This window comes from Phyllobates terribilis, unplaced genomic scaffold, assembly GCF_046119375.1.
Source record: "Phyllobates terribilis strain yellow unplaced genomic scaffold, ASM4611937v1 Scaffold_2__4_contigs__length_985480577, whole genome shotgun sequence".
Lineage (NCBI taxonomy): Eukaryota > Metazoa > Chordata > Amphibia > Anura > Dendrobatidae > Phyllobates > Phyllobates terribilis.
In genome coordinates, this window is record NW_027362762.1 from 947,659,188 (window position 1) to 947,680,919 (window position 21,732).

At 45.1% G+C, this 21,732-nt stretch overlaps 1 protein-coding gene across 5 annotated transcripts in view; it reads right to left on the bottom strand.

Annotated features, from left to right (window-relative positions):
- Positions 1-21,732, bottom strand: part of LOC141239282 (OX-2 membrane glycoprotein-like) — an 82,977-nt gene that overhangs the window by 11,774 nt on the left and 49,471 nt on the right. For 2 of the 5 annotated variants that reach the window (XM_073668529.1, XM_073668527.1), the window contains 4 exons: positions 14,307-14,412; positions 11,853-11,928; positions 10,470-10,595; positions 6,275-6,367 (listed from right to left, as the gene is read on the bottom strand). In XM_073668529.1, the coding sequence (XP_073524630.1) occupies positions 6,275-6,367; positions 10,470-10,595; positions 11,853-11,928; positions 14,307-14,412 (401 nt within the window). Of the gene's footprint in view, positions 1-6,274; positions 6,368-10,469; positions 10,596-11,852; positions 11,932-14,306; positions 14,413-21,732 lie in introns of all 5 variants that reach the window. The other 3 variants (XM_073668528.1, XM_073668526.1, XM_073668531.1) reach the window with 2 other exon arrangements.

Here is a 21,732-nt window from a genome sequence, read left to right on the forward strand (position 1 = left end):
TTCTAATTTTTTGGGGAAGAATCAACAACAAGTGGGACACAATCGTGAAGTGGAACGAAATTTATTGGATATTTTAAACTTCTAAAAAAAATAAAAAATGAAAAGCCATCCTGTCGACCTCCTCTATCCACTGTACACAAGCAGAAATGGCTCCAGTGGGCCAAACAATACATGAATACTGACTTCAAAACTGTTTTGTTCACCGATGAGTGCCATGCAATGCTCGATGGTCCAGATGGATGGAGTGGAGGATGGCTGGTTGATGGACACCCCATGCAAACACGGCTACGACGCCAACAAGGAGGAGGTGGAGTAATGTTTTGGGCTGGAATCATGGGGAGAGAGATTGTCGGCCCCTTTAGGATCCCTAAAGGGGTAAAGATGAACTCAATAAGGTATGTGGAGTTTCTCAAACAGCACTTCCTGCCATGGTTCAAGAAGAAGAACTGTGTATTCCGCAGCAAGATCATTTTTCTGCATGATAATGCACCGTCTCATGCTGCACATAACACATCTGCATCTCTGGCTGATATGGGCATAAAAGGGGACAAACTTATGGTGTGACCCCCATGCTCCCCTGACCTCAACCCCATTGAGAACCTCTGGAGCATCATCAAAAGGAGTGTCTATGATGGCAGGAGGCAGTTCACATCTAAGCAACAGCTCTGGGAGGGTATTCTGTCCTCATGCAAAACAAATGAAGCAGAAACCATCCAAAACCTGACAAATTCAATGGACGAGAGAGTTCAGAAGCTCCTTTCCAACAAGGGGTCCTATGTGCAAATGTAACATCACCTAGAATAAAGTATTGAGTTGAAAACTATTTGATTTCAGTTTCTAATAACCTGCTAATGCTTAGAATTTCAAAAATGACCATTTTTTTGTTCTTTATTAAAATGAAAAGGTTGATCGAAGAGTGTGGGGGATCTAAGAGTGTGGCAACCTAGTAGTCAGGATTATTTCGAATTCTGACAATCTGAGGGTCATGTTGCAGGTAGTGCAGCAAGAAGGCACTCATGTTTCTTGCGCATCTAGGAGCCCCAAAATTATTTTCCGGGCTAGATGCAGCTAAAAATTATTATTAATTTGAAAGCTGGTGGAGCTTAGTATAGATGGCCTAATAGAATCAGTACTGCACACTGCTACAAGGCCCAAATTATTTTCCAGCCAAGATACAGATAAACATGATTAGTAATTTGAAAGCATAAAACGGTTGGTGAGGTGATCTTAACAAATCATCAAGCTTTTACTCTCCCCAGGATGACACAGGGGTAGAAAAGTCGTTTCGGATCCATGATTTGTTCATCTTTATGAACGTGAGTCTGTCTACATTATCAGTGGAGAGCTGCGTGCGGCGCTGAACACACGTTCAGATAGAACGCTGGCTGCGGGGCATGACAAGATCTCCAAGGCGTAGTGTTTTGTGGAAAAGCACATGTAAGATTCTGCAACAGTCTCTGCTGATACTCCTGCATGCGTGCATCTCTTTCTATGGCAGGAATAATTTCTGCAAATTTACTTTTGTACCGGGGATCTAACAGTGTGGCAACCCAGTAGTCAGGATTATTTCTAATTCTCACAATTCGAGGGTCATGTTGCAGGTAGTGCAGCAAGAAGGCACTCATGTGTCTTGCGCATCCAGGGGCACCTAGTCCCTGATGTGTTGGTGGCGAGGTAACAATCATGCTTCCTTCCTCTGCCCTCTCCCCCCAACCTTGCACAACAGAAATGTGATCAAGGTCTCCCTCATCTGATGAGTCTTCCATCAGTTCGTCCTCCACTTCTTCCTGGGCTCCTGCACCTTCCTCACTAGTTTGGCTGCTACCATGCGCCCTGGTAAAACCATCTCCCCCAACCTCACATGCCTGCCGCCTTGGTGCTGCCGACCGTCTGGACCTTGCAGATGTTAGCCCTTCTGCATACAACTCCTCCTCTACATCCTCCACCTCCTCTTGTGCCACCACCTGACTCCGAATTCTGTTTAACATGTGCTCCAGCATGTAAATCACCGGAATAGTCATGCTGATAATGGCATCATCAGCACTAAACATCTTCGTCGCCATTTCAAAACTGTGCAGAAGGGTGCATAGGTCCCTGATCTGAGACCACTCCTCCAGCGTGATTTGCCCCACCTCTGGATCTCGTTGGCCCAGGCTATATGTCAGAACGTATTGCACCAGGACTTGTCGGTGCTGCCACAGTCGCTGCAACATGTGCAGAGTTGAATTCCACCGGGTAGGCACATCGCATTTTAGCCGGTGAAGTGGCAGGCCCAACGACTTCTGTAGAGATGTAAGTCACTGAGCTGCGGGATGCGAACGGCGGAAGTGAGCACACAGCGACCGTGCCCTCTGCAGAAGGCCATCTAGTCCGGGATAGTGGGCTAAAAATTGCTGGACAACCAGGTTCAACACGTGAGCCATACAAGGCACGTGTGTGACATTGCCCCGGCGAAGGGCCACACCCAGGTTTGCAGCATTGTCGCACACGGCCTTCCCTGGTTTCAGGTCCAGTGGAGACAACCATTCATGAAACTGGTTCTCCAGAGCTGACCACAATTCCTCAGCTGTGTGACTCACATTTCCCAGACATTTCAAAGTAAAAACTGCCTGATGACGTTGAGCCCTGCTGCCAGCATAGTAAGGAGGTGTGCAGGATCCCTTCTGCGCAGTTAGGAAGCTTGTGGCATGACCAGACAGGCTTTGGGTGCAGGTGGAGGACTGAGAGGAGGTTGAGGAGGCAGAAGCAGTGGAGGAACTTCGAGATAAAGAGGATTGACGCACAACTCGTGGGGACGGCAAGACTTGGACAGCAGCCCCTTGTCCTGCTGTCACCATAGTTACCCAGTACCCAGTCAGTGACATGTAACGCCCCTGTCCATGCCTACTTGTCCAAGTGTCTGTGGTGAAATGCACCCCGTCACAGACAGAGTTTCTCAAAGAAGCGGTGATGTTGTGTGCGACATGCTGGTGGAGCGCAGGCACACCTTTCTTTGAGAAGTAGTGCCGACTGGGCATCTGGTACTGGGGCACTGCGACGGACATAAGGTCTCGAAAATCCTCTGTGTCCACCAGGCGGAAAGGCAGCATTTCTGTAGCCAAGAGCTTGCAGATGGTGAAATTCAACCTCTTAGCTTTCTCATGGCTAGGAGGAAATGGTCTTTTACTTGTCCACATCTGAGGGACCGAGGGCTGGCTGTTGTGCTTAGACGGGGTTGAGAAGGGTGTCCCCGGCAAACTGCCGGTCTGTGAGGAAGATGCAGGCGGACATGTTAGGTTGCCTTGATCCAAAGGTGGTGCTATCGATGTCGGACAGCGCTCAACACCAGCTGGTGTTACCACCTCCAAAGAAAATGATGACCTGCCAATCACGCTGGCTGTTGCGGGTAAAGAGGTGGCAGGTCTGCGTCCCAAAACAGGTGTGACTGTTGTCCCCCCAGTCACAGAGGATGAAGAGGCCGCGGATGCACAAGATGTGGCAGGCGGTGGTTGGCCCGGCCGGCTAGGCCGCATTGTAGCACAGTGAGCTTCCCACTGCAACTTATGCTTCATATCCATGTGCCGGTTCATGCATGAAGTACTCAAACTATGTATTTTTTGGCCTCTACTTAGCTTTTGCTGACAAATGTTACAGATAACACGAGTTGGGTCATCTTTATCGATCTGAAAAAATGCCCAGGCTATGCAAGGCTTAGCACCCATGCGACCTGAAGAGCCACCACGACTTGTGGTCAGAGGCAGAGCTGTGTTTGAGGATGCAGTTGTTGACATGCTTCCAGTACTACGTCTCTGTCCAGGAAGGCGCAACCTGACCTCGTCATCACTAGCATCCTCCTCCACTTCCTCTGCTGACCTCATCGACTGGCTGACTGTGGGTTGACAGTAAGTGGGATCTCCAACCTCGTCATCATCACCCTGTGTGTTATCACACCCGTCGTCCTCAGAGCCAACCTCTTCCTGCCCTGACAAAAAAACTAAAGTTGTCACTCCAATCAGGTATTTGAGTCTCATCATCGTCTTCCTCATTGTCTCCACCAACAGGAGTTACAGTTTGGGAACTTGGGTCGACATTATGGTCAGAACCTTCTGCGTCTGGTCCTGGATCCGACTGGGCATCAGTGCAGATCATTTCCTCGTCTGGATTCACAGAAGCGCTGGAGCCGACCTCTGATTCCCAGGCTATAGTATGAGTAAACAGCTCTGCAGACTCAACCATCTGTTCTACCCCATACTCAGACGGGCAGCTGGCGACTTGGGAGCTGTGAGGAAGCAAGTGCGATTGGGGTGACACCTCTGAGGACTTGAGTATTTGTGATGTTGAAGTTGAGGTGGAGGAGAGCCCACTTAAAGGAGCACTTGATATCCGTTGAAGCACCTGCTCTTTTTGTGCCTCATCTGGAATTTGTAGCGATTGGCGTGGCCGTAAGAAAGGGATCTTATCACATTGTCCGCTAAAAGAAGTAGACATTTTAGTTTGGCTGGAAGATGGTCTTTCTTCTGCAGATGTTACTGTTGCTTTAACACCTACCCCACGGACACAACCTTTTTTCCCCTTCCCAACACGCCTATTCCCCTTTCCACCAGCAGCAGGCCTTTTTCCACTCATTTTGGTGGTTAAGTAATTCACAACTCTGGAGTTGTTTGCACAAAAAACAATGGATGGGAACCGAGCAGAGCTGAGAGGCCAAACTGTGGTATTAGCCCAAAAGTATTGGCTGGGTTAGATGCAGATAAAAATTATACTGAATTTGCAACCTGGTGGAGGTCAGTATAGATGGACTAATAGAATGATGCTATGCCCAAAAGGTTTTACTTCACTAGGTGCAGTAAAAAAATTGGTATTCTATACACAGGTGGTGTAGCTTGCAACACAGATAGGCTACTCCACTGACTGACACACTCTGCAATAGGCCAAAAAGGATTAGCTTTGCTAGATTTAGCCAAATGCTGTGAAAAAAACTTGCACAGCACTGGCACAGATCTGCCTGGCAAAAACTGATAGGAACTGATGTAACTTAGTCCTGAAAAGGACTGCAATTACAATTAGTCTTTACTCCCAACCTATCTATTTAAGAGCACAGACCTGCCTGATAAAAGTCATAGGAAATGATGTAACCTAGTCCTTAAAAGGACTGCAATCACAACTCTTCCCTACTCCCAAGCTATCTGTAGATTTGTGCGAAAATTGGCTTGAAATTAACAAGGTATAGCGCACACAGCAACAGCGGTGCCGTCTAACACGCAGCTGCAGCAGTGAGAAAATGGTGGCGACGGGGAAAATGGCTTGGTCTTATAGGGCAAGGACATGTGACATACACTGCCAATGACACATGCCCTTGCTTGTGTGAAAAAAAGCAGTTCGCTCCGTGTGTGCGCTGCTGATAGGCTGACAGATTGCACCTCCCCACTGCAAATGCAGGAAAGAGAAAAAAAAATGGAGATCTTCATTATTTCTGCAGAGATCCATCCCCTGTCCCTCCCCCCACCCCACTGTACACTCAAACTGCGTATTAACATTAATTTTCATCACTACTGAGAAAAAATCCAGTTATGATTTTGGTGCATGAACAGTTATCGAACATAACCTCGAACAGCCGAATTTTTTTCAAATTGTTCGTCTTCGCCGAACGGCTCGAACACCGCCCAAAACAGCTCGAATTTGAGATTGGCGAACAGTTCGAGTCGAACACCGCTCATCTCTAGTTAGGAAGCCAACATCCCAGAAGATAGTGACAGAGCTTAAAGAGGACATATCTCTGGCCACATGATGAAATAGTGGATACAGAGCTGAGTAAAAAGTTTTTTTTTTTTTAATTTCTCCTCTCTGTTGCGAAGATATTAGTTTGTAAATTTTCTGCGCTCATTTCCACTAAAACCAAGGGATTCTTCTCTGAAGGCGTGTACTTTTTCCCCTGCATGGCATTGACCAATCATAAGCAGGAGGCGTCATGCAGGGGGAAAAAAGACCACGCCCCCTAGGAATGTCAGACCCAGATTTTTCTGTGTGGTATGGTAAGACACGTGTGCTTGAAAAAGAGGAGCTCAACTGAAACGTCACAACAAGTGCAGACATTTGGTAAATTATACTGCGTCGCTGCTGGATTTTGCTGGAATGAAGCCATCTACAAGGCATTCAAAAGAAGAATATTTTGGTACTGGTTCAATATTGGTCATTAGGTTCTCTTTAAGTACATTTTGTATCTTTACAGTAGATCTGTATGGTCATTTACCTCTGGGCTACAGTAATGTACAGACACTGAGGCATTTTTTCATACCTTATTAGTGGTAACAGGACCATTTTCTTTATTCTTTTTCACAGGTGAACCTTTTCTTTTCTTTATCTCAGTTACTGGGGTCCCTATATTATTCTAAGAGATAGATGAAAAGAAAAACCAAATCACTTAAAAGTCCTGAAGCTAGAAATCTTCTACTTTGGCATCATGCACAATTTGCCTCCATGAACTGGAGGGCACTCATGTATTCATGTCTATGGGTCAGTGAAAAAAATGGACCGCACTCAGATGACATCCGAATGTGATCTGAATTCCAGGGATTGACCTGGTGGAGAAGGTGGAGAAACTTTCCCCCCTTTTTTTTCTCTCCAATTCCGAGAAAGTCTGGTCAAATTCTTGTAAAGTCTGTAGGACAGGGCGAGTCCTCCAGAAAGAGACGATCTTTGTAACTGTTGTCCACTTTGACCACAAATAAATGCCCTGAACAGAATACCCCCTCTATTAGAACCCTTAAAAATGTAAAAACTATTAGCATTCCCAAAAATGTTTTCTAATATTGCCATCCTCTTCAAAGGGTTATTCCCATCTTGGCCACAGGATAAGCCATAAATGTCTGATAAATGAGGGTACTACCATCCGTACCTGCTCTCTAAGGCTAAGTGCCCACGATGCAGAAATGCATTTCTGCATCTTCCTGGCAGAAAAAACGCATGCGGATATTACATGCATTTTTTTCTGCCAGGTAGAAGCGTTTTGAACATGTGATTTCGCATGCGGGTTGTCAAGCGCTTTTCCAAGCGATTTTAGCATCACTTGGAAAAGTGCTTGACAACTTGGTAACACTATATAAATCCATGCAACCGGCATGGATTTATGTTGTGTGACTAAGTTACGATGCTGCAAATGCAGCATCAATAGTAAAAAAAAATTGTAAAAAAAAAGAATAAAAATTTAGAAAAATAAAAAAAAACATTATACTCACCTTCCGATGGGCACCGGTCTCCTGGACGGTGCGTCCAGTGTCTTCGACGGCTCGCGGTGCTCTAAAGAGGACCTTCCATGACGTCATTTAGTCACGTGACAGGTCACGCGATGGCCGAAGTCAGCGGTCGTGTGACCTGTCATATGACTAAATGACGTCATGGAAGGTCTTTTTACACCACCGCGAGCCACCGTGGACCCAGCAGCACCGCCGAGAGCAGACAGGGGGCCATCAGAAGGTAAGTATATGTAAGTATATGTTTTTTTTTTAATTTTAATTCTTTTTTAAACTACAGGTACTATTGTACCCGGGTGTGGAAGAGAGTCTCCTCTTCTCCAGACCTGGGTACCATCCGCACATTGAATTGCATAATATCCACATACAGTATATATATACACATACACATATGTAGCACCCTGAGGGTTCGGCTGCTACAGGGGTATTGCACCTCAGCCAGAGGTGTGATATTCCACTCCCGGGTAAGGATGGAGTGTGGATCTGAGCTCAGAAAGCTGCATGCACTACACACATCCCATTTCCGAGGAGCAGACCAACGGTACTCCCACTTAGAAATGTGCAGGTACGACCGAGTCTGTTCCTGGCTGGAGTGGGAGGGGGGTGGTACATCCCATGTAGTGTAGGGGCAGATAGGGGGAGCAGCCTGGGTAAAGATAGGAGCTCATTGGGTGCTGGTCACCTGAGCTCACACATAGAGGGAGTATAAAAGGTGGGCACCATCTAAGATCAGGGTCAGTCTGCCACAGTCAGTCAGTCTGCCACAGTCAGTCAGTCTGTGAGAAGCCAGAGGAAGAGGAGCAGAGCAGCCCCAGAGAGAGTGAGAGTGGAGCAAGAGAGACCCAGAGGGGGAAACAAAAAGGAACTCTGAGAACCCACATACAAATACAGGGTGAAGAGTTGGCAATAGGGTACCGGATCCCAAACTGGTGGGGGCTAAAGCACACCTCAGCCAGAGACCGGAGGCCGTGGGCAGGATCTGCCACGGCCACCCACTAAATCCACCCTGAAGGCAGACCACGTGTAGGGTCAGGGAACCCAAGGCCAAGGGTCTCCCAACAGAAGGCCCGAGGGAGCTGGACCTAGGTGGATCCCTGGTGGGGACGGCCAGAAGAAAGGACAAGAAGGAGGGCTCAGGGACACGCTCCGGACTTGCTTGGGGGTTGGCTGAATCCAGGACCTGGTGGACGCAGCACGGCTCGGGTGGTCACTCAAGGCCGGAGTGACCGGAATATCTGCAGTAAGTAAACACCCTGAACTGCACAACCCGACTCTGTCTTTACTTATCATCTACGCTGCACCACCACAACCCCCATCCTCTGCACCTGACCCCCTGAGGCTATACCCCTCCCGTTGGGGGTTATACTATCTAAAGCTGCACCAACACCATCAGCCTCAGCGGACCCTGCTGCAGCGGCGGCCGTAGTGACCGCAATTCAACGGGTGGCATAGTCGACATAAAGAACTTTGTAACATCTGTAGGACTGCCACATACTCTGAGCTTGACACCCTGGGCACGGACCGGGTCACAGCCACTCGGAGACTACAACCCCCATCTGATCCGGCTCCGGGTATTCCCCTAAAGAATATGGCCCATTTTTAACCTAATTTGCACCCCAAGAAATCAGAAAAAAAAATAGAGCCCTCATACAGCTCTACTGACAAAACCCTCTTTTTTTTTGTGTACAAACATAATTTTTTTCACCACTTAAATAAAAGAAACTCTATACAGTTTTGATATTATCCTGACTATACTAATCTTGTGTTTATGTTTCCAGGTTATTTTTACTGCACAATGAACACCAAAAAAAAACAAAAAACTTCAAAAAACAGTAGTGGATTAGTTTTTTTTTTTTTTTTCACCATTTTATCCCATTTGAAATTTTTGTCCAGTTTTTCAATAAGGTGAAATCAATGGTGTCATTGAAATCCACAACTTGTTCAGCAAAAAAACCAAGCCCTCATACTGCTGTGGATGGGAAAATTAAAAAAAAAGTTCTGACTCTAGGAAGAGGGAAAAATGCAAAAGTAAAAATTAAAATTGGCCGCATCTTTAAAGGGTTAAAAGGATGGTATTGACTTTAAGGATTTTAGCCTCCAATCGGTGACCTTAAAGTTCCTGTCCTCTTCCCCTCTGAGGAGACCACTTGCATGGATAGCTAAATATTTTTAATGTCTTTGCAGCGCCACCACAGGTGAAATGAAGCATTGCGCAGTGTCATTGACTTACTGTCTGTGTAATGAAAGTCAGGGCAGGTCCTGCAGGACGAGATGCTAATTGTAACCGCTCTCCGCTTTGGCAAAGAGATGAGGATCCCGAACAGACGACCCCCCATCTATTAAACTCACCAACATGATTTATAAGAGTGGGTTTTCTAAAAACTGAACAGCCCTGTCAGGTTTGGGAATTTTCACTTTCTGGAGGACAATCTATAGTACAGGAGTTGAAATACAGAAAACTAAAAAGTTTTCTACATTTACACAGTAATTTAGAACAGAGACACTTACATCAAGTTTAGATGTAAAGAGTAAACAGAGCATAAATCAGTGAGTCATACATCAGTGTAATAATCATTACTACCAGACATGATCTAAACATGGCACCAGATTATATTCCCAGCAATTATTGGTGACGTTCGTGTAGTCTGTCCATCTTCTGTATGATTTTCTTTAGAATAGGTCAGGATCCTACATAGGCTTAGAATCCATTCAGACACCATTCTTGTTGCATAGACCTTTTTTTTCTAGAGTTTAAGCCCTCATGGGCGGGGTCTTCTCATCCCACTACTCTTGATTGACAGGTCTCTCCCTATACCTATACACACATGTAGGGAGAGATCTGTCTCTCAAGAGGAGCGAGGTGTGAAGAAGCCGTAGGGGCCCTGCTTTTTGGACCTGTCAACTGAGCGGCATGGTTCTTGGCCGGCTTAAATGACTATTTTCTCTAGCAAAGCGCAGCACTGAGCAGCTTCTTAGGGATTGAATGGAGGGGCATTCTACAGCTCCATCTGATGGGTATAAAAGTGCCTCTTTCTGCTGATCCCAGTGGTCAGACCACCACCAGTCAATAAGTTACCACTTATCCCATGGATGCCCTGATTATAGAAAATATTGGAAAAATCATCATAGAAGATCAGAGCCCCCAGTCCACACCGATTCGGCATCTTTACAGCAGATCTCTACTGGACGACGGTGGCCTTTATCTGGTGTACTGCAGACATGTGCAGGGATGTTACTTACCTCCTCAGTGCCAATAGGACTATAGTTGGATTCAGCGTTATTCTGCTGAATATTTTCCATATTCTTCTCCCCAGCTGATCCTTTTTTTCGCTTCTTCGTCTCAGTTCCCGGTGTCCCGTAACAATTCTAAGAAACAATCATAAATGTAATCTGCGAAAATCATCATCAGTAAATATGAAGAAATGAAACTTGTGTATCTTATTGAGGAAAATCATCATTTGCTAATCTTAAAAAAAAAAAAAAAATAGTTCTCTGTTCCCTGCATGCAGACTCCCTGTAAATGCTCGAAAGGTCTGTGTAGTCTAAAACAGGAAAGACTAGGAGGAGGGGGATGCGGCTGCAGCAGTAAAACTGGAAGCTGTGACCGGGGAGCCGGGAGGAGCAGTCACTCTGCCTCATCCTGTGCTCCCCAAGTTGCATAAGGGGAACAGGAGGATAACGCAATTAAAAATTGTTGCTTTACCTGATCTATCAGGGAAAATTAATATTTACTAGTAGGACAACCCCTTTAACACATTTTTCTCTTTAATCTTTGATCTTCTCTATCAAAGTTTTAGAGCTGCAACAGCATCCTTACCTATTCTATATGTAACCCATATGCTAAGGCCTTTCCTATTTTGGCAGAGTGGCTGTCTGCTCTGAAGGAATATAGATGAGCTGCAGCCGATCAGTGACTGCTGACTGGTTGCAGTGGTTAAGTGACACAACAATTTAACATGACCTACTGAAAATAGCAGAGCCAACTTTGCATTAATGGTGCTACTTCAGAAGAGGAGTATAGATGGTTTTAATTTTCTGTGGGCCCTGATGTGATTATGCTGGGTAGTGAACAAGCCCATTACGGTCCCCATACACATCAGACTAAAGTCTGGTGAATCCGCCAGCTACTCCACTATAATGTTGAATCCATTTGTGCAGAGATAAAATGCTGTCAGAGGAGTCACGTAGAGTTGAGCATTCTTAATAATGGGGATAGTCTGCAAGATAATCTGCAAGGACAACATCTGCAAGGAGTTTGTATATTCTCCCCGTGTTTGCGTGGGTTTCCTCCGGGTTCTCCGGTTTCCTCCCACACTCCAAAGACTTACTGATAGGGAATGTAGATTGTGATCCCCAATGGGGACAGAGATGATGATGATGACTCATCCCACTTCTTTCCCAAAACTTTTTCTTTTCCATGCTCTAGATAATTGGGAAACAAGTGGAAAGTAGATGCCTACTGGGACACATATAGAAGACTGAACAGGAGATGGATCAGAATTAAAACAGGAGAATATCATAGCAAATGTAGTTGGTTTCTTGGTGTCTTTTTTGCTTTTTTTTAATATTTGTGTCTCATAAAACTTAATTAAGCAGAATTTTTTTTTATCTTTTACAACTTACATGTGGACTTTTAGTCAGTGGGGTAGAAACTCCTTCTTCTATTTTGTCAGCTTTGTTTTGGGACTTTGACTTTTCCCTGCTAGAAAAAAAATAAATAAAAAAATACAGAAAAATAGAAAAAAACAGTTAATAAACGTGACAATTATCGACCACACTGGGTACGTTTTTTATTACTAGATGCTTCTACATTACTCCACATTTCAGAAGAAAGTAATGCTGATACATCTCAGCTCAGAATAAGCTGGGCGGACACTATTTTGGCATAAGCTGGGTTACCGGGGCCCTAGGGAATTAATTTATCATATGTGTCTTAAGGTGGACACAATGGGACCTGATTCATCATTTGTGGGGGGGGGAGTAACTCCCTTTTTTTATTTATTTTTTTGTGGTATTTATTGATATTTTTTCTGATAAAATTCTTCAAAATAGCGCATGCTGTTCACAAATTGCTCTTTGTTTTTGTCGTTAATCTTCTTCCGACTTTTTAGTTCAAAAAGTCTTAAGTTTTGATAAAGTGTTGCAAAATTTGCTGAAAAATTCCAGACATACATTAAATTACTCCAGAGAGGGACCACAGGACAATTGTGCAAAAAGTGTGCAACTTTTTAAAAAGTTGTAATTGATAAATCAGCCCAAAACACCTAGAGATCCCACTCCCCTCCTCTACAATGATAAACATAAAAAAAATACTTTCGAAAAGGTACAACTCAAAGAAAAATAAGGTGCAAAAAAAACAAACTGGTGAAAAAACACCAAAACCTAAAAAAAAGGTGCAAATGCAATAATGAATCAGACCCACAGCGTTGGCCAGGATTAAATGATGCCCACCGTTAGTTTCTTAAATATGACTGGCTCACATTGGGCTGATATGCAGCAGATTTTGCAACTGACCGCCCCCCAAAAAATACATTTTTTCAAAAAGGCAAAGTGTGAATCCACCCTAACAGACAACCTTTACTTAGTTACCTCTCACTCTCTGTGGAGAGTGACAAGCCAAGCCTGGAATGTCAGGGTGAGGAGACTTATAAGCCATGCATGCTCCTCTGGGAAATTAAATATGCAAAGTGTCTCTTCAGAGAGGAAGAGAACTAGAACTCTATAGCGCCACCTATTGGAAGCAGTGATCCCTAAAAGTCACTATTGATCCGTTAACGAGCCATGTCACATGACTTTGGATTAAAGCCAAACAAGAATCTCAATTTGCAGACAGAGCGTTTCAGGCTGCTGCCCCTCATTAGTGCAAAGTATGAGATCTGATTTGGCTGGGTGAGAGGCTCTGGGCTGGGGTAGCATTTATTCATATATTTTTTCAAGTAGCTAAAAAAAAAGACACTCTTGGTATCGCCAGAACTGTACTGACCCATAGAACAAAGTTACCAGAACATTTTTACCTCAATCTACAAAACAAAACAAAAATTGGAATAATTTACATTTACAATATAATTTTCACCCTACTTGGAATTTTCGTTCCCATTTTTCAGTAAAGTGAATGGGGTCAATCAAAACTACAATTTGTCCAGTAAAAAAAAACATACAAGTTTGGTACGGCTGTAATCGTACAGACCTGCAGAATCATGTTACCAGGTCATTTTTAATTTGCAATGAAGGCCATAAGAACAAAAAAGACAAAGAATTAGCTCTCGTACAGCCGTGCCGATGAACAGTAGAGATAAGCTTCGGCTCTTGGAAGAAGGAGAAAAAAAGTTCAAAAATGAAAAAGGGATAAAAAATTACCAGGACGGGGGCAACTGCTCGCCTTTTCTTAGCTCCAGTTTTCTAACTTTTTCGAGATTCATCAGTCATGGCTTTGCGGTGTTTGTTGCTACAATTTTAGACGAAAAACAGGTATCCTCAGACCTGAACTTAACCACCTTTTAGTCATATACGAGGCTGTGAAGTTTGGGTTAGGAGACCTGGGGTCAAGTCTGTTCATCTTGGTCCAAGTCTAGGCCACAAAACATGGTTGTGTGACTCCGGCTCAAGAAGAAAGTTATCAAAGTGTTAGAGATTTTTTTTAAGGGTGTCTGTCCATCTGCTGATTGTGTGCCCATCACCCAGTCAAAAAATGCAAGCTGCATATTTATTAATTTACCTTACAACCGTGCATTGCCTAGATGTCTAGATGTTGACTACATGGCACACAACCTTTCTGTTACAGGCAGCATTAGTAAAGTTATCGTTTATCCTACCTGGTCATGATGACAAAGGGATCTCTAGTGGGAAAAATTCCTACTTGTTATTAGGGTCCTTTTGTAATCTGATTACAAAGTTTCCACAGCAATCAGTTATCTGTGGGGAGACCTGGCCGTAAGTGTTCAATTTCCCTGCAGCACCTCCAGAGGAGAAATGGAGTATTACACAGGTCCATTCAGATCAATGGGTCATTTGTGAAGAGAAGAACTTGAGAAGGCAACTCTAAACCCACCATATTATGCAATATATGGTGTCACTTACCTGTTTAAGTAATATACAATATAGATAAGCACCACAGCTAGGATTACTAGGATTGCAGAAGACAGAATTATGACTCTGACAAAGTAACTGTTCTCATTTTGGAGATCTACGAAATAAAGACGCATAATTACAATCACAATAGTAATAACTACAGGACCCCAGCAACAATAACAACCACAGTGTCCCCATAACAGTGACAGCTACTGAATTCCCAGTGACAGCCACAGTGTCTCCGCTACAGACGCACTGTTCCTGAAAGAGTGACAGCCATAGGACTCTTAACTAGAGATGAGCGTTGTTCTACTCGAACTGTTCGCCAATCTCAAATTCGAGCTGTTTTGGGCGGTGTTCGAGCCGTTCGGCGAACACGAACAATTTGAGAAAAATTCGGCTGTTCGAGGTTATGTTCGATAACTGTTCGTGCACCAAAATCATAACTGGATTTTTTCTCAGTAATGATGAAAATTAATGTTAATACGCAGTTTGAGTGTACAGCGGGGTGGGGGGAGGGGCAGGGGATGGATCTCTGCAGGAACAATGAAGATCTCCATTTTTTTTTCGCTTTCCCGCATTTGCAGTGGGGAGGTGCAATCTGTCAGCCTATCAGCAGCGCACACACGGAGCGAAGTGCTTTTTTTCACACAAGCAAGGGCATGTGTCATTGGCAGTGTATGTCACATGTCCTTGCCCTATAAGACCAAGTCATTTTCCCCGTCGCCACCATTTTCTCACTGCTGCAGCTGCGTGTTAGACGGCACCGCTGTTGCTGTGTGCGCTATACCTTGTTAATTTCAAGCCAATTTTCGCACAAATATACAGATAGCTTGGGAGTAGGGAATAGTTGTGATTGCAGTCCTTTTAAGGACTAGGTTACAGCATTTCCTACGACTTTTATCAGGCAGGTCTGTGCTCTTAAATAGATAGATTGTGGGAGTAAAGACTAATTGTAATTGCAGTCCTTTTCAGGACTAGGTTACATCAGTTCCTATCAGTTTTTGCCAGGCAGGTCTGTGCCAGTGCTGTGCAAGTTTTTTTCACAGCATTTGGCTGAATCTAGCAAAGCTAATCCTTTTTGGCCTATTGCAGAGTGGGTTAGTCAGTGGAGTAGCCTATCTGTGTTGCAAGATATACCACCTGTGTATAGAATACCAATTTTTTTACTGCACCTAGTGAAGTAAAATCTTTTGGGCATAGCATCATTCTATTAGTCCATCTATACTGACCTCCATCAGGTTGCAAATTAAAACTAATTTTTATCTGCATCTACAGTACCTCTGAAAATATATTTGGGCTTCTAGCAGTGTGTGGGACTTGTTCTATTAGTCCATCTATACTGACCTCCATCAGGTTGCAAACTGAATATATTTTTTTCTGCATCTACCTCTGAAAAAATATTTGGGCTTCTAGCTGTGTGTGGGACTTGTTGTATTAGTCCATCTATACTGACCTCCATCAGGTTGCAAACTGAATATATTTTTTTCTGCATCTAGCTCTGAAAAAATATTTGGCCTTCTAGTAGTGTGTCGGACTTTCTCTATTAGTCCATCTATACTGACCTCCATCAGGTTGCAAATTAAAAATAATTTTTATCTGCATCTACAGTACCTCTGAAAAAATATTTGGGCTTCTAGCTGTGTGCGGGACTTGTTGTATTAGTCCATCTATACTGACCTCCATCAGGTTGCAAACTGAATATATTTTTTTCTGCATCTACCTCTGAAAAAATATTTGGCCTTCTAGTAGTGTGTCGGACTTTCTCTATTAGTCCATCTATACTGACCTCCATCAGGTTGCAAATTAAAACTAATTTTTATCTGCATCTACAGTACCTGTGAAAAAATATTTGGGCTTCTAGCAGTGTGTGGGACTTGTTCTATTAGTCCATCTATACTGACCTCCATCAGGTTGCAAACTGAATATATTTTTTTCTGCATCTACCTCTGAAAAAATATTGGGCTTCTAGCTGTGTGTGGGTCTTGTTCTATTAATCCATCTATACTGACCTCCATCAGGTTGCAAACTGAATATATTTTTTTCTGCATCTACCTCTGAAAAAATATTTGGCCTTCTAGTAGTGTGTCGGACTTTCTCTATTAGTCCATCTATACTGACCTCCATCAGGTTGCAAATTCAAAATAATTTTTTTCTGCATCTAACCCAGCCAATAGTTTTGGCCTAATACCACAGTTTGGCCACTCAGCTCTGCTCGGTTACCATCCATTGTTTTTTTGTGCAAACAACTCCAGAGTTGTGAATTAGTTAACCACCAAAATGAGTGGAAAAAGGCCTGCTGCTGGTGGAAAGGGGAATAGGCGTGTTGGGAAGGGGAAAAAAGGTTGTGTCCGTGGGGTAGGTGTTAAAGCAACAGTAACATCTGCAGAAGAAAGACCATCTTCCAGCCAAACTAAAATGTCTACTTCTTTTAGCGGACAATGTGATAAGATCCCTTTCTTACGGCCACGCCAATCGCTACAAATTCCAGATGAGGCACAAAAACAGCAGGTGCTTCAACGGATATCAAGTGCTCCTTTAAGTGGGCTCTCCTCCACATCAACTTCAACATCACAAATACTCCAGTCCTCAAAGGTGTCACCCAAATCGCACTTGCTTCCTCACAGCTCCCAAATCTCCAGCTGCCCGTCTGAGTATGAGGTAGAACAGATGGTTGAGTCTGCAGAGCTGTTTACTCATACTATAGCCTGGGAATCAGAGGTCGACTCCAGCGCTTCTGTGAATCCAGACGAGGAAATGATCTGCACTGATGCCCAGAATCTTTATGAGTCGGATCCAGGACCAGACGCAGAAGGTTCTGACCATAATGTAGACCCTCATTCCCAAACTGTAACTCCTGTTGGTGGAGACAATGAGGAAGACGATGATAAGACTCAAATACCTGATTGGAGCGACAACTTTAGTTTTTTGTCAGGGCAGGAACAGGTTGGCTCTGAGGACGACGGGTGTGATAACGCACAGGGTGATGATGATGAGGTCGGAGATCCCACTTACTGTCAACCCACAGTCAGCCAAGAGATGAGGTCAGCAGAGGAGGTGGAGGAAGATGCTAGTGACGACGAGGTCAGGTTGCGCCTTCCTGGACAGAGACGTAGTACTGGAAGCACGTCAACAACTGCATCCTCAAACACAACTCTAGCTCTCACCACAAGTCGTGGTGGCTCTTCAGGTCGCATGGGTGCTAAGCCTTGCATAGCCTGGGCATTATTTCAGATCGATAAAGATGACCCAACTCGTGTTATCTGTAACATTTGTCAGCAAAAGCTAAGTAGAGGCCAAAAAATACATAGTTTGAGTACTTCATGCATGAACCGGCACATGGACATGAAGCATAAGTTGCAGTGGGAAGCTCAGTGTGCTACAATGCGGCCTAGCCGGCCGGGCCAACCACCGTCTGCCATATCTTGTGCATCCGCGGCCTCTTCATCCTCTGTGACTGGGGGGACAGCAGTCACACCTGTTTTGGGGCGCAGACCTGCCACCTCTTTACCCGCAACAGCCAGCGTGATTGGCAGGTCATCATTTTCTTTGGAGGTGGTAACACCAGCTGGTGTTGAGCGCTGTCCGACATCGATAGCACCACCTTTGGATGAAGGCAACCTAACATGTCCGCCTGCATCTTCCTCACAGACCGGCAGTTTGCCGGGGACACCCTTATCAACCCCGTCTAAGCACAATAGCCAGCCCTCGGTCCCTCAGATGTGGACAAGTAAAAGACCATTTCCTCCTAGCCATGAGAAAGCTAAGAGGTTGAATTTCACCATCTGCAAGCTCTTGGCTACAGAAATGCTGCCTTTCCGCCTGGTGGACACAGAGGATTTTCGAGACCTTATGTCCGTCGCAGTGCCCCAGTACCAGATGCCCAGTCGGCACTACTTCTCAAAGAAAGGTGTGCCTGCGCTCCACCAGCATGTCGCACACAACATCACCGCTTCTTTGAGAAACTCTGTGTGTGACAGGGTGCATTTCACCACAGACACTTGGACGAGTAGGCATGGACAGGGGCGTTACATGTCGCTGACTGGGCACTGGGTAACTATGGTGACAGCAGGACAAGGGGCTGCTGTCCAAGTCTTCCCGTCCCCACGAGTTGTGCGTCAATCCTCTTTATGTCAAAGTTCCTCCACTGCTTCTGCCTCCTCAACCTCCTCTCGGTCTTCCACCTGCACCCAAAGCCTGTCTGGTCATGCCACAAGCTTTCTAACTGCGCAGAAGGGATCCTGCACACCTCCTTACTATGCTGGCAGTAGGGCTCAACGTCATCAGGCGGTTTTTACATTGAAATGTCTGGGAAATGTGAGTCACACAGCTGAGGAGTTGTGGTCAGCTCTGGAGAACCAATTTCTTGAATGGTTGTCTCCACTGGACCTGAAACCAGGGAAGGCCGTGTGCGACAATGCTGCAAACCTGGGTGCGGCCCTTCGCCGGGGCAATGTCACACACGTGCCTTGTATGGCTCACGTGTTGAACCTGGTTGTCCAGCAATTTTTAGCCCACTATCCCAGACTAGATGGCCTTCTGCAGAGGGCACGGTCGCTGTGTGCTCACTTCCGCCGTTCGCATCCTGCAGCTCAGTGACTTACATCTCTACAGAAGTCGTTGGGCCTGCCACTTCACCGGCTAAAATGCGATGTGCCTACCCGGTGGAATTCAACTCTGCACATGTTGCAGCGACAGTGGCAGCACCGACAAGCCCTGGTGCAATACGTTCTGACGTATAGCCTGGGCCAACGAGATTCAGAGGTGGGGCAAATCACGCTGGAGGAGTGGTCTCAGATCAGGGACCTATGCACCCTTCTGCACAGTTTTGAAATGGCGACGAAGATGTTTAGTGCTGACGATGCCATTATCAGCATGACTATTCCGGTGATTTACATGCTGGAGCACATGTTAAACAGAATTCGGAGTCAGGTGGTGGCACAAGAGGAGGTGGAGGAAGTAGAGGAGGAGGAGTTGTATGCGGAAGGGCTAACATCTGCAAGGTCCAGACGGTCGGCAGCACCAAGGCGGCAGGCATGTGAGGGTGGGGGAGATGGTTTTACCAGGGCGCATGGTAGCAGCCAAACTAGTGAGGAAGGTGCAGGAGCCCAGGAAGAAGTGGAGGACGAACTGATGGAAGACTCATCAGATGAGGGAGACCTTGATCACATTTCTGTTGTGCGAGGTTGGGGGGAGAGGACAGAGGAAGGAAGCATGATTGTTACCTCGCCACCAACACAACAGGGACTTGGTGCTCCTGGATGCGCAACACACATGAGTGCCTTCTTGCTGCACTACCTGCAACATGACCCTCGAATTGTGAGAATTAGAAATAATCCTGACTACTGGGTTGCCACACTGTTAGATCCCCGGTACAAAAGTAAATTTGCAGAAATTATTCCTGCCATAGAAAGGGATGCACGCATGCAGGAGTATCAGCAGAGACTGTTGCAGAATCTTACATGTGCTTTTCCACAAAATACCAGTGGTGCACGTAGTGAATCTCAAAGTTCCAACTTGCCAACCGTGGGACCGTCAAGTGTTCAGCACTCAAACCGTAACAGAACCACAGTATCTGCTGGTAACATCAATTTTGCGGAATCATTTCACCACTTTTTTAGCCCATCCTTTGCAAGGCCACAGGAGACAAGAAGTCTGACACATAGTCAACGCCTAGAGACGATGGTACAGGAGTATCTCCAAGTAAACATTGAAGCCACGACTGTGTCACTGGACCCTTGCTCTTTTTGGGCTTCCAATCTGGATAAATGGCCGGAGCTAGCCACTTACGCCTTGGAGATCTTGTCATGCCCCGCAGCCAGCGTTCTGTCTGAACGTGTGTTCAGCGCTGCTGGTGGTGTGCTGACAGATAAGCGCACGCGGCTCTCCACTGATAATGTAGACAGACTCACGTTCATAAAGATGAACAAATCATGGATCCGAAACGACTTTTCTACCCCTGTGTCATCCTGGGGAGAGTAAAAGCTTGATGATTGGTTAAAATCACCCTACCAAACGTTTTAAGCTTTCAAATTACTAATCATGTTTATCTGTATCTTGACTGGAAAATAATTTGGGCTTTGTAGCAGTGTGCAGCACTGATCCTATTAGGCCATCTATAATAAGTGTTAGAACCTTGCTGTTAGGTTTTTTTTCCTTTGCTGGTCACATGACCTTGTTGGCCTATTTAATCCTGCTCCGCCCTTCTGGCTTTGCTGGACTTCATTGTATATCTACTTTCTAGCTAGCCTGTGCTCTGTGTCTTGCTCTGTTAGTTTGCTTGGTTTACTGACCTCTATGTTCTTTATATTTTGTTTGTTCGTCTGTCTGCTACTATTTCGGTTAGGAGGTGTCCCATATTCCTCCCAGTCCTTAGTACTTGTAGGGATTCCTCCCCCACATCTATAGGTCTCCGTACAGACTAGCTTAGGACTTTAGCAGGTCTGATCGCAGGATCAGGTTCCCTGTTACATCGTAGGGATTCAGCTGAGTTCTATCGTAGGGACAGATCTCCTCTCTTTCCTTAGCTCTGGTAGCAGAACATAACAGTAAGTCCAGCCAGCAAATTCTCTAAGGAAAGATTTTTCTGTTCCATCATGGTGTCGGTTCAGGATTTGGCTCATCGCCTGCAGGGACTCTCTCTGGAAGTGGCCGAGCTCCGTCAGCATGTGAGTAACTGTTCTGGAGCACATTTCTTGGAGCCTAAGGTATGTTTGCCGGATTTATTTTTTGGTGAACATCGAGAATTTTTTTCGTTTAAAAATGCTTGCTTATTGTATTTTCGTTTGAGACCCAAGTCCTCTGGGGATGAATCCCAGCGCGTAGGGTTCATAATGTCACTTTTGCGCAAAGAGCCTCAGGAGTGGGCCTTTTCTTTGCAACCTAGTGATACATGCTTCAGATCAGTGGATATTTTTTTTTCTGCTTTAGGACTATTATATGATGATCCTGACCGTGTCGCATCAGCTGAGACTGAGTTGAGACGTTTAAAACAAGGATCAGGTAATGTCGAAAAATATTGTACACATTTTCGTCGTTGGTCCACTCAAACAGGGTGGAACGATTCTGCTCTGAAAAGTCTATTTCTTGCTGGGCTCAGTAAAAGGGTTAAAGACCTGCTAATTGCTTATCCTACACCTGAGGATTTGCAACAGGCTATGCAATTAGCTATACGGGTGGATAGAAGACTGCGTGCTAGGGTTAATGAGAGCAAATCCTCTGCTATGTCAGTTTCTGGTTATGAGAATGTGTGTACTAACAGTGGTGAACCGATGGAGATTGGATCGGTGGCACCTCGCTCTCAAGAAAAAGACCGTCGTTTTTCGAAAGGCTTGTGTTTCTATTGCGGAAAATCTGGTCATTTGATTAAAGGCTGTGAGCTTCGTATGAAGAAAGAAAAAAAAATGGTCAGTCACGCCCGTATTGCCTGTTTAAA